General features: G+C 37.4%; 1 protein-coding gene across 1 annotated transcript in view; it reads left to right on the top strand.

The window, feature by feature from the left end:
- The window catches only part of LOC125397828 (uncharacterized), a 294,931-nt gene that overhangs the window by 219,698 nt on the left and 60,791 nt on the right, over positions 1-14,442 (top strand). Inside the window, exon 15 of the mRNA XM_087896704.1 lies at positions 411-574. Coding sequence (XP_087752830.1) covers positions 411-574 — 164 coding nt within the window. The remainder of the gene's footprint in view (positions 1-410; positions 575-14,442) is intronic.

Genomic DNA, 14,442 nt, shown 5'->3' with positions numbered 1-14,442 from the left:
CTTTTTTAAAAGTTTCTAAAACAAGCCATCCCTTTTATGCATGGCACAAATTAAATTCCTATCAAATCTGTTCCAGAAATAAACGAATCTTTCCACCATCACATTTAATTTCTTTATATCTTGTGCTCATTAAATTCACGAGTTAATAGCACATAAATAAAACATGCTTTTTGCTTCATGGATCGCACGTCAAGTGCATGCACGTTTAAGCCTTAGAAGGGAAAATGAGAAAAAACTGCTAAGCCAAACACATAAAACCCAGCCTCCTTTCTCTTTCCTTTGTGCGATTTTCAGTTCTTACAAGATTTAATTTAGAAACAAATTATAAAACTGTAGAGTTTCGTGTCTTTAAATTAATCTGACACAATGATGTCTCCATTGTTATTTCAATCTGTGCTTCCTTTTCGCAGCGACTTGCACATAATGAGGAGACTCCCATTGCAGATGCAGCTAAACTCTACTGGATGTTTGTGAGAATCAAGCACCCAGCCATCCTGGGTGTTGTCATCACAGGAGTGCTTTACACTCTGCTCTTTGTCATTTCTTCCTTGATTCTGTACTTGTATTGTCTAAGGTAAGGTGCTTCCACTGCTGTTCCCTTTAGCTTTGGTCCTGGAGTTGATGTGGGAAGGGAGGGAGGGAGGGAGGGAGGGAGGGAGGGAGGGAGGGAGGGAGGGAGGGAGGGAGGGAGGGAGGAAAGAAAGAAAGAAAGAAAGAAAGAAAGAAAGAAAGAAAGAAAGAAAGAAAGAAAAAGAGAAGCAAATAGAACCATCTAACTAGTCAGACATTCCCCTGGTTATAGCCATTTTTTTTCATGCAAAACAACAAAAATTATGACTCGTCTTTGGAAGCAAAGGTCTGATTTCGCTGTGGGTCATTGCTCTTGTTTTCCCAGATAATGGGCTAACAGAAGCCAAGAGTAATCTTTTGACTTACAAAGACATTCTAGGAAATTTCCTTGGAGTGTCACTGACAATTCTTTATCCCATTCCAGTTTTCTTTCCATCGTCTCAAACATCCCCAAGAGACAGATATTTAGTCCTGAGTTTTCAGATGATCCGATTTGCCAGGCTGTCAATTAAGGAAGCAAAGCGTGTGTGTGTGTGTGTGTGTGTGTAAGCATTGCACGGGTGCATGTACATATGTGTGTGAAAACACCATAAAGTCAATAAATTTAAGAGAGAAAAATATGTTGGGAAAAAGTTTTTTCTGATGACTGTTTCCCATGCTATGAAGACGCTCGTCAGTTGGACAACCTGCTTCAAAGCTTCTTTCAGTGCCATATGAAATGTCTATTTGACTTCTGGCATCAATTCAAATTTATGAATTTATTGCCAAGATCAATGTCATGAAGTTACCTCTATGGATTTTTCTATTTTTCTAGATTTGGTTATAAAAATGTCTATGTTGCATACATATTTGTACACGATGTAAAATGCAGGTCCTTTCCCCCACTTTGCTGTTGAGTATCTAGTCACTCCACTATGTGATAAAGAGGCCAAAATGTCCCTGATGTATTTCCATCAAACATTATGTAGATCACTATGAATTTGTACTATTGTGCTAACCACTATGTAGTTAGCAGCGGATCCTCTAGTCAATGGTAATGGTCCAGGCCTGTCTTTATACTGATGCTCTAGAAGCTACTGAAGCTTTGTCATATAACCCACCAATCTCACTTATGAATATAAATCCAAATGAGTTGGAATAATTAGAGCACTATTCAAACTAAGATGTGGAAACCATCTCGATCTCAATAAGTGGAGAAACAGATGACAAAAAATAAATATAAACAGTAAAATATTGCAGCCACAAAAATGAACAAAATACTGTAATGTACATTAATGTGGATATGACTTGAAGACATTGTGCTAAGTAAAAAAGCCAGTCACAAAAACAAAGCAGGAAAAAAATAAATGCCTCACAATTCTCCTGAAAGGAGGTGCCTAAAACAGTCCAAACCAGAGAATCAGAGTAGAGTGGTGACATTCGGGACTGATGGGAAGGAAAACAAATAATTGCCATTTAACAGCTTTATAATTTCAAATGACTAAGTTGTGGAAACATGTCACACCACAATATGTGTATAACTTATGATAATGTATCATGCGCATGTGAGGGTAGAACTCATACCGAATATTCACACCAAGGGTTTATGAAAAATGAAGTAAGAACTCAAAATAATAATTTTTGGAGGAGCATGTTCAAAAAAGCAAGCAAGTCTGAAGATTACTGGTGTAATAGCCAAAGACTTCAGTGGAAGTCTGGAGTAATCTTTGATACTTTAATGTGATTGGACCATAAGAACAACAAAGGCATGCATAATTTCAGGCAAAAAAAAGAGGTAAAGATCACACAGTTTTGAGGAATTATTAAACGTGTTTGTAGAGTCAAAATATTGCAACATGACCAGAACTTAATGAGTTTAGCCTGGGAATGTCACAGATCATGTGGTTAGAGACTTTTTTCTTTCTTTTTGTCCACACTACAGAGTTTGATTCTTCCCTGGAAAAATGAAGGAAGTGAAGGACTTTCCTTCTAGGAAGATCATTCAACTTGTGGAAAGTGGGTTGGATTTAATAGGAGTCACATAGGAAGCAAGAAAAACTCATTATAAAGTCACTGTGATTATCTCAACAAGGAATGTCCAAACCTTAACCAAAGTGAATGACCGTAGAATAGAAAGCAGAGGTGCACTTAAGAGATAGGCAAGGATCAGAACAGAATTTGGGGTCTTGGTTGAAAGAAGAAGATGAGAAGACTTGTATTATTTCACTTAACTTCAGGTTTTAGGCAAGCAGATGGGGGATAACTGTAGTAATACACAAGCGATAGATTATTAATAAACATAAAATGCTTAAGAGAACTAACAGATGAGTTGAAAATCCATTTAGATTGACATTAATATATATGTTTTAAAATAATTTTTTGTTCCATGTGTGTGTGTGTAGATGCCACCAAAAGAATATGTCTGATCCCATGGAGTCGGAGTTACAGGCCATTGCAAGATGCCCAATGTGGGTGCTGGGAACTGAACTCTCTGCAAGAGCAGCAAAGGTTACATCATCTCTCCAACACCAACCTTAAGATATTTTGTTCTTCACAAGGGAACATATCCCACAGGAACTCTTGAGGGTAAAGGGCAAAGAAATCAATCCTGACAATAAATTTGCCTTGCGTTTCAGTACATGGCAGGAAGTATATTACATTGCAGGAGATGCACCCAACACAGAATGAAAACAAATGGTCAATCTTCACCTACATTTTTTGTTTTCTTACAAAGCTATACACAAATGAAGCATAGTTAGAAAAGAGATCCTGTGTATCTGGATGAAGTCTGAGTCCATTTGTATGTAGAAATCAAAACTGCACAGGAAAGAGCACTTTTGTGGACACCCAAAAAAGGAGGTAACTGAAATATCTGAAGACACAGGTGTGGCACAGTTGTTGACGTCTTTGCACTTTGAAGACAGGCGTTGGTTTGTGATGTGGAGGGAGGGTGAAGTATTGGTGAACTGCTGATGCTTGGAGGCTTGGAGGAGGGTACAGAGGGGTCTCCTATGATAATCATGGCTTGAGGATAAAGCCACTGCTTAGGTTTCCTTCCAGTGGACCAATCATCCGCAAATGTGGCCCTTATGTCCCTAACGTAGCTCGAGTAGCAAGCCTAATTCTTCAGGGAGAATTGGGTTGTTTTGACCCAAGGCTGGTTTGTATGCTGAGATGTCATAAGTGCTGTATGTCATTTTCTTAGGGCACTTACTTTCCTGGGAAAAGAAAGAAGTCTTCCCTAACCATTCAGTTTGCATTTGATCACCCACTTGTAATGTGGCCCCAAGCAATGTTGTTCACTTGCTAGATAATGAGGGTTCTTCACATATAACAAGGTAAGATATAAACCACTAGCATGATTTTATAAGAGGAGCCACATGAATAATCACTGCATTATTTAAAATGAGCACAGTTTCCGAAAAGTTAAGAAAATAAAAGAGTGGGTCAAGCAATTTTTCTGTCTGTGATGTTAAAAATTACAAGATAATGTTGCATCTCATTCCTTCCTGTATCAGTGACTCTCTTCTCAGTTAAAATGTTTGCAGCTACACTCTTCCTCTGACATCAACACTTTAATTATCTAGCTGACTCATGAAGTATAAAAAGTCAGCCCAGAATTTGTACAACGAAGAAGTAGAATTTGCTTCGTTACATAAAGCACAAATACTGAGAGGGAAGCTCAATGACAGACAGAAACTGGTAGGAGAAAGAGCAAGTTGGATGGAATACGTACACCTCACTGATAATTAACCTGAAAGAACAGATCTTAATGAACCTTGGTGCATTTTTATACCCTTCCTCTCTATTGGCTTCTATGCCTAACCTAGTGTGTTAGACCTGAATATGATCAGAAATCCTAAATAGGACTTTACTTATATTTCAGAAGCCAATGTTTTAGAGTAAAAACGTCAATCCAGTTCATCAACTGAACAATCTCTCCTCACACCACTTCAAAATATCTTCCTCTGCCATGGCATGGTGCTGAGTAAACCAGTTTTCTGAAGGAAGTACTGCCAACAGCAGATACATGTGATGAGTAAATTGGTTGTTGTTTTGTTTCTGACATAAATTTAGTAAAGAGAAGCAGAAATTGTAAGAGCTTAACATAGTGAAAAGTGCCAAGGTTTGGGCAGGCTGACGATAGGGTTGGCATCTAGTTGATATACACAGGCAATCAACTTGTCTTTCTGGGCTTTGGGTGTAGGGCTCTCAACATTGTACTGATTGCATGTAGAACTGTAGGAACACAGAGGAGACAGAGTCACCGATACTGGCTGCTGACAGAGAATTCGATGTAGCTCTGGGCATTGGAGGCTATTCACCATGGGGACTGGACCCTGACGAGGTCGGGTGTCTACCTCTCACTGCTTCAGGAGTCTGAGTTATTTGGCACTGAAGGGTTTCAGTGGCAAAAGAATTTGCATACCCTGTGGTTATGAGGAGACTGTTGGCTGAATGAAAATTTTGATTCTGTGCAAGACCCTTAAGAATAAGCATAATTATCTGGGCTTAATTTACTTTAATAAAACAAGGATTTGTATTTTTAATGTTATTTCCTTATTTATTAAAGGAATACTGCTATATAGACCAAACTAGAAAGTATTAAAAAGAATAAGCAGATAAATTAAAAGACCATAATAATTTGAGCATCTAGATGAAGAAAGCATTGTTAAATTTTGAAATATTTACTTCCATTTTTACGTCCTATGTGTTGAATTTTGTAAACATGTAATTGTGTACCATGGGGATAGTTCAGATGCTGATTTCCATCTCAAAGTATGATGAACATATTTCATTCTTTAAATTATTCTCAAACATTTAATACCTATGTGATTTTATACAGCTTGCTGTATAAGAAGTATAAAGTATTTAAATATATTTTACTGTTGGGAAGTTGATTGCTTCACAATTTTTCTGCATCTTATAAATAATTCTGATGGACCTTTGACAGCATGGGGGCTTACCCACAGGGCCTTAATTATTCTTTGAATAGGATCCTGGAAACCCATACACACTGGTTGATGAGATAGGATGTATTGAAGACATTTTATTAACTATGGTGGAATTGTCAATTAGGGAATTTTTATGGGTATATGATTCTGCAGTCAGTGAAGAAACGCAGGAAAGGCCAATCATTGCATGTGCTCATGACTTTAATAGACCTACCAGAATCCTGTTGTTTTTCTAAATGTGCTTTCCTTTACTTACTAAACAATCTTGATATGATTACTACCCATTCATCTTTTTCTTTTTTTTGATTTTTTTTCTTTTTTTTTTATTAAATTATAAAAGTTTCCATTTCAGCCCCTCCTCCCAACACCCTCCCACTCCCCCCACTCCCTCTCCTCCTCCCTCTCTATCCCCTAGAGCAGTCAGGGTTTCCTGCCCTGTGGGAAGTTCAAGTTCCTCCCCCCTCCCTCCAGGTCCAGGAAAGGTGAGAGTCCAAACAGACTGGAGCGCCAAAATCCAGTATATGCAGAGGAAGCAAGTCCCAGTGTCATTGTCATCTTTTTCTTATATTTTTGTGAATTGCACTTTTTTGAAGTCCCATGTGCCTTTCTCTGTGTGTCATTCGACTCCTTTTACACACTCAGTTATGAGCCCCACATATAGTAACAGTTTCAGCAGAAACTTTGGTTATGGTTTCAGCAGATAATTTCTTCATTTTCTAATTGCCTTATAATTTGTATGCGACTATTAAAATAAAAATATTTAGTAGAATGTGATGGCACCTACCTCTTAGTCCAGTACTCAAGAGAATGAGGCAAGAATTATTTCTGTTAGTTCAAAGCCAGCTTCAGTTATACAGAACTGGGTCAGCCTGAAAGAAAAAGCAAGATGCTGTCTCAAAAGAATGAGGTCAAACAAAATAGTAAGATATTTTAAAGTTCACCAACAGCAAAGCATTTTTAATCACACATTTTATGACTTTCTTAAGTAACTCAAAAATTAAAAATAATAACTCATATAAAAATTTACAACCCTTTCCTTCTCTCCTATGCAGCTTGATCTTTTTAATTAAATTCCTAATTGTAAGCCACGCACACTTCATTTTGTGTGGATACTGTTTGTGGCTGAACAGAGTATCTTTTTATCTTTTTATTTCTCTGGCCTATTAATTTTATGCAATATTAAAATATTAGTTATTTTGCCATTATATCTTGTTGGATTCATAAAGTAATTTAAATCCATACTTTTCTGTTTTCAGGGTACCGCAGAATGAGCGTCCCCTTTCTGCAGCCTCTTTTATACAATTTATCTTTTTATTAAACTTTTGGAGTCAGTCCCTATCTCATAGTATTTAGCCTTGCAGCAAGGAAGTGAGATCTCAGCAGACATTGTTTGCGTAGTTTAATTGTAAAACCTTTCTATGAATAATATCAAAGATCTTCAGGCCACTTACATGTTCTTTAATATTATATAGAGAATGAGCTCTCACAATTTAAATGTAAGTTAAATTCATTTAAGCGTTTAGATTCCTGGAAGCTGTACACAAATTTAAAACACTGGTAATCAAGTTAATTAATTTGGGAGTGAGCTTACATCTTCTTCATTGTTGATTTAACGGGTCCAAACAGACCTACAAGTTTTAGCTGCTGCTTAGGAAAATTAATTTAGATCAAAATAACTGAAGGGCCAATTTTGATGAAAATATCATAAACCTATTCACTGTCTAGGGTAGATATACGAGATAAACAAAGGTTTTTTTCTTCCCTTATAAATCAATCTTTCTTACAGTGTTCTCTTATTAAAGCAAAAATATTATTTATTACCTTTATGAAAATATTCTAATGTTTCTGTAGGTAATATAATCCTAAAAAAATATTGCCTGGCTCTTCATCATTCTCTGCCCTGAATTACCAAGACTGTGTATAGGAAGACATGGTTGCACAGGAGTAAACACATCTCTGATATTTGGGCTCTATAGTGTTTGTCTAAGTCAGCGGTTCTCAACTTGTGGGTTACAACCCTTTGGGGTTTGCATATCTGACTCCTGAATATCATATCTTTACATTATGATTCATAGCAGTAGTAAAACTACAGTTATGAAGTAATAACAAAATAGGCTTATGGTTGGGGGTCTCTGCAACATGAGGAACCATATTAAAGGGTCATAAGGTCAGGAAGGTAGAGAAGCACCACATTCAATTCTGAATGTCATCAGAATTGCCCATTGCTGTGGGAACACATACTTTACTGACTTCTGTCTCTGCTTGTTAGACCTCTTAGCCTCCTGGTGTGAGTAACATGTCCATCTTGGTGCTGGCTGACTTTCTGTCTTGCCATCAGCAGGAGTCTTTTCTTACATTCTCATGGATAGCTACAAGACACTGGAGCGTTATGAACTGAATATCCCTCCGTCTGGCTTCTTTTCTTTTATTACAATACCGTTAAGAGCTGGGTGCCACGGTGTGTGTATATTTGTAGCCTAAGAATTTGGGAGTTTGAAGGAGGGATCTCACTACAAGTTTGGGTGAGGTTAGGCTGCAAGTTCAAAGTCAGTGCTTCATAGTAGGATACTACTTCAAAAACAAAGGAGGAAATATCAAGAACAAATAAAACTTTCATCAACCTCATCACTAAGAAAGCTGAAGTCTAAAAGTCGGTTAAGATTAAATGGCTAATTAGTAAATTTGTCTCTTGCTGAAGAGACTTCTGGTAAATTAACCTGCTCCTAATGCCCCTTGGGAGAGAAGAAACTAAAATAATTGGCTAGTATTTGCCTTTCATACCACACACAGAGGATACAGTGCATATGAATTTGGCTGATGGGTATCAGGAAGATGTGGCTTATCTGAATGAAGACTGATGTAGTCTGCTTACTGGCTTGAGCGGGTTTGGGGTCATTAACTTGAGGAACTTCCTGAAAAACTCTCATAGAAGCATTTGCCTCTGATAAGATCAGTGCCAAGCAGAAGGGCCTCATCTTACTTCTCTTTCGGGATTTCTTCTTCTTCTCCTTCTTCTCCTTCTTCTCCTTTTCCTTCTCCTCCTCCACCTTCTCCTCCTCTTTACTCCTCCTCCTGTTCTTCTCTTTCCTCTTCCTCTTTTTCTCCTCCTCTTCCTCCTTTTCCTCCTCCTCCTTCTCTTAAAAACACTTCCTAAATCATTTCAGCAACCAAATGAAGAGATAAACAGAAGTAGTATCCCTATTTCCTGGTAAGAACCAAGGGTGGTTTGTTGTGCATAAAAAACAGTATTTTGAATTTACTATGCCGTGTACTTCAATGTCCCATCACTGGTCAAGGAAATGTGACAGACAAGATGACAGGAGATCTGTGAACTGAGGAGGAAAGGAAAGGTGTTGGATTCTTCTCTGCTCTGTGCTGAAACACAAGTGTCTGGAATTAATAAATCTGTTGAAATTAAAAATTCACAGATAAATGAGCATATTTTCTTATAGGATGAAGATACATCTTTCCTTTCATGCTAAACATAACTGTCAATTTAAAAGAAAATACAGAACAATATGTTCACAGTAGGGCCAATGCAAAGGTGATTTAGTTAATACATGATAAAAAATGCAAACAAAAAATGAAGACAAACAATAGGTAACCACGAGGCAGAATGTTCACTAAGTCCCCCCTTGACAGCTCCCTCACTTGGTATTTGTAAGTCTCAATTCAACTATCCGAGCCCTCTGCTCTGCCTGCCTGCCCAAGTGATGTTTTCCCACTAATGATCTGTTAAGTGGGTTAATATGAGCCATGCTCACATGCTAAACACTTCAAATAACTTCCTGGTGATGCTGATGCTGGTCACACTTGCTAGGGAACTGTGCTGCATGGCATGGGTCTGACACTTGAGCATCAACAGTCTTCTTTGCCACTCTCATTGGCCGTGACACCAGCACTCTCACCAGCACTATGCTTTCCTGGTGTGTGAAGTTTCAAAAGTGGGTTGAATTAGAGAAAGTACTGCCACTGTCCTGGTTGCTTTACAGAGTGAGTTGCCCTGGAACAGATGTTAAATCGGGTCTACCAACATAATGGGACACATCAGTGTCCTCAGAGGAGTGTCTGTCAGTGTGGGCTAATACTAACAGAACTGATCTTTCCCGACTGGCCCTTACAAAAAACAAAATCCTAAATCTAACCAATACATTGCCAGCTCTCATAAAATCCTCAGAATTCCCTAGTACAGATTTTTTAAAGATCACATTCCCTTTGAATTGGCTTATGGAGATGACGTGGCTGGCTCTCACACTGAAGGACATTGTTCTTGGCAGTGAACTCCCATGTATGACAATAGAAGCACAGCTAATAAAATATAAAGAGAGCAAATTGTATTACATAAAACTTGGACATTTGTATTTATCCTAGGGAACAATAGAGTGTAAAAAGCAGAGAATATGAAAAATAACAAAAGTCTTTTTTCATAATTATCCTAGTTACGTAAGAAATATATGAAATGCCATCACGAAAAGATAAGCAACACTATTCAAATTCCTCAAAAGACTTAAAGAGACTTTTGTCAGAGAATACCTGAAAATGACCAATAAACAAGAGCTAATGCATAGAATCACTAATTAATAGAAAATGAAGTTCAAAACCCTATGAGTCATGATGTCATACATCAAAGAACTGTTACTAACAAAAGCATAGAAAGGAAAAGTATTGAAAAAGTGTGAAGAAGCTAGACCTATTGGTGCATTATTGGCAGGAACACCAAACAATGCTGTTATTATATAAAAATGTGGGTGTAGAGTCCTCAAATAATTGAAACAAATTTCTGTAGATATAAGTTTCTCTCCCACCTAGTCGAACAGCCATTTAGTCCCAAATAAACACACAGAGGCTTATATTAATTATAAACTGTTTAGCCTATTGTTCTGGCCTATTACAAACTAACTCTTACAACTTAAATTAACCCATAATCCTCATCTATGTTTAGCCACTTGGTTTGGTAACTTTCTCAGTGAGGCACTCTCATCTTGCTTTCTCAATATCTGACTTGCGACTCTGCCTCTGCCTGTCCTCTTCTTAGAATTCTCCTACTCTGGCTGCCCCACCTATACTTCCTGCCTGACTACTGCCCAATCAGTGTTTTATTAAATCAATACAAGTAGCAAACCTTTACAGTATACCAGAACATTCTCCCACAGCAAATTTCCATATGATATATCATCTTATTTCTGTGTGTATGTTTGTATGTATATATACATATATATGTGTACACACACACACACACACACACACACACACACACACATATATATATATATATATACATATATTGAAGAATGGAAGCTAATAGCTGAAAATGCATGCTCACATTCTGGGTTACATTATTCACCATTAGCCAAAGAGTTACAAGAAGCCTAACTGTCCACTTGTTAGTTGAGCAGATGGAGTATATGTGAAATATGCAAACCCTCAAATGTTATTCCTCTCCATCTTAGAGTATGCACTCTCTCAGACAGTCTTTGTCTTGCCTACATCATAATGTGACAATTCTGGGGCTCTCTGGCCCTGTACTTGCTCCAAGCTTGGAATCTTGATCTTATGCCATCCTTGTTGACTGTGCATCGATCCACCATAACTCCCGGAATGAAACATAAAAACCATGCATGTTAACTGAGTAAAAAACGTGATGAGGATGATTGTTCTCTGACAGTGTGAGATCACACAGGTGTGAAAATGTTGACCCAGTGTTTAGATACCTGAGACTGCTGTCTCTCTTGAAATCACTGGAAAGGGGAGGGGGCGTTTTGAATTCTTTTCACTATGGGTATCTTTTTATTTCCTGAATTTGTTTCTTTCTCTGAAATTCTGTTTCCCTTTTCGTTTTTCTTTATTCTTTCCAAACATTTTTGTTTTCTTCTACTTATGATTCCAAACCAGACCCAGATGAATTCCATTTATTATTAATCACAGTTGTGAGTACTCAATGGTTTCTAGAGACCGAGCTGAACGTGTCTTTTTGTATATATCAGTTCTTGGCTGTTGTATTCCTCGTGTAAGGTATTTGACAATCCTACTGAAGATCACATGCATTTCAGCATATAGCAAAAGTTAGAATGGATTCAGTCAACTGGCTGTACGCTGCCTATTCAGAGCCCTCCCTGCATTGTGTTCTAATGCAATGACATCAGGAAGTACTAATGCCAGACGTGAATTGACTGCTTTGATGTAAAATGATGACACTTTTTGGAGTAAGATATACATGTATATACATTTGCATTTCAAGCAGTTTAAGGTCGCAGGCTCCATCTTTTCTCATAACCCTTAAAACAGTCTAGTAGCTGTTCACACTTGAAAGAAATGCCACATATTAGGTTCCTGGAAATGACCCACATTCCAGTGTGAACAAACGCAGTAGCTTCTGCCACTCAGCAGGCATGAATTGCTGCATATGTAGGGCATAGGGTAGAGGACTTGGCAAATTACTTGGTTTCCTTGGCCATCATCAGCACCTGTGGCAGAGAGTGTGACCTATTTCTCTAAACAATAATGCCTCAGGCGTTGTAGACAGGTGGACTGGAGTTCACTTTTTAATTACATTTTGAAGAAAATAACTTAAAATACAAAAAAAAAAATATCCAGGCATATTGAGAAGTCCGATTGTTAAAGGAAATCCATGTTGGCAATGATCATCATATAATGCTGTAATATTTTAAATGTTAGAAAGTATTAACTCCCTCTTCAAAACCTCTTATCACAAAAACACTACAAAATCTTTATATGTACATCATTTTCTTGGGTTTTTCAGGTAGGGCTTCCATGGTTGTGTTTGCTCTCCCTATTTCTTGCCCAATGGGAGCCAGCATCTTTCATTTGTCTCAACTTGCATTTTGTTAACCAATGTCAATTTATAAATAACATTAGAATTATTTTACATTATTTTTCTTTCTTTTGGAAATTCACCAAGCTTACTGTCAGGATCATTAGCTTTCTGAGGAGAACCTGAAAATTGGAGACTCAGAAACACACAATAGAGGATAAAATAACCTTGTATGCCGAAGAATAAAGTCATGTTTGGTTTTGTGCTGTATTGCAAAACTAATTATATAACCACGAGTTTTCTATTTATTTATTTTTATTTACATATACAATCACAGAGTATCTTTTCCTTGTTTCTGTAAACTGGCTTTATAGAGCTGTAAATGTGCTGAAAACTAATAAAGGTTTGTAAATTGACTCATTAACAACACATCATGGAACTTTACATTGGAAATGCCACCCAAAATGGCAAGAAAAAAATTAAATACGACTAAAATGCAATTAATCTCTGCACAGCTTTCCATATTCCAATGTGCCATTTTGTTCTCTGTCAAAACATTTGTTAACTGTCCTGCAGATCCAAGCTTTGATGTTTACATAATTATTCTTTCACACAGAATAAAAGAGAAATAAAAAGAAGACAGACATTTTCTGGGCAAAGGGAACAGAAGCCAGCAGAAACAGGACTGTGATTCCTAATTAATTCAAAGTTAATTGCATTGTTGATAATCATGCACTTACAAATCTTCATATAGCAACTGTTTACAACAGTGAGTTGACAATAATTTAACCGCATTAAATCACCATGGAAACAGAAAGATGTACCTTTACATTGAACAAGCAGAAGAGAACAGTCACAAGTAGTTCTCGTTTAATAAGCCAACCAGCAAATCATTCAGGTGGCTGGACCAGAATCTCAAAGCAGAGCACAACAGTGGAAGCATTCCAAGATGGAGTCAGGCTGTCTGGAGATGCAGTCTATGATGCATATGCAAAATCTTGGCTTCGATTCCCAGAGGATGTAGATATACGGTCTCGCAGACTACATAACCAGCCCTATGATGAATTCAAGGCCACTGAAAAATACAACAGAGTCATAGATTTTATTAAGAAGTTAAAGTTAAAAAAAAAAATCAATGCTACTATATTAGAAAGAATCAAGTTAGAGGTAGTTAAGCGACATTGTGAGTGGCATGTGTTTGTTTGTTTGTTTGAACAGGGTCTCACTGTGAAGTCTAGCTTCCCTTAAACTTGTTTTGTAAGCTAGGCTGACCTTGAACCTACAGAGATCTGCCTGCATCTCTCTCCTGAATGCTGGGATTAAAGGTGTGCTATAACAGGAGTCAACATGATGGAATAAAAGAAACTTGGGACTTAGTTTTTCTTTTGAATTCTATTTTTTTTATTTTTGCTTATTTAGTCTATTTCAGCAAGGAAGTAAGTCTGCCTTGTTGAACAATTGACATGCTAATCTCGAGATACTTAATTGAGAACAGTTATCTATAGTCCAAACTGCCAAATGAAGATAGAAATATTTCATATGCATAAACTAGTATTTTTTGACCTTTATTTATGTATTTATTTATTTATCTGACCACTGAAGTAAAATGCTTCTAATTCTCCAATTGGATGTTCAAAAGGCATTTCTGTACTATGGCTACATATATTTCTCTTGACGATTTCATACATGTGTGTTATATTTATATCATTTTACCCCTTTCCTCCCCTCCAATTCTTTCTGAGCACACCTTCAAATTCATTGCCTCTTCATTATAATTACTCCATGCATGTGTGTTCATGCATTTATACACACTATACAGACACAGACACACATTTTCTCTCTCTCTCTCTCTCTCTCTCTCTCTCTCTCTCTCTCTCGATGCTCATATGTACATGTGTTTAAGACTGATTATTTGGGGTTGGATAAACTAAGGGGCTCATCTCTGAAAGAGATCCATTCTCTCTCTTCTCTCATCAGCCCTTAATGACCTGTAACTCTTCATTTAGGAGAAGAGCCTTATGAGACATCCCCTACCCACACTGGTATATCAACTGCTGTTTTCATTGTGCTGATCTTATTTAGGCAGCCATATCGATGCGATATCATGGCTTTAGCTTCCCTGACATACATACAAAATACTATCTTGTAGCAGACACCTTCGTTCTC

Source organism: Myodes glareolus, chromosome 14 (assembly GCF_982192425.1).
Source record: "Myodes glareolus chromosome 14, mMyoGla1.1, whole genome shotgun sequence".
NCBI lineage: Eukaryota > Metazoa > Chordata > Mammalia > Rodentia > Cricetidae > Myodes > Myodes glareolus.
Note: the sequence above shows the minus strand (reverse complement) of the source record. Positions and strands in the feature narration are given on the sequence as shown.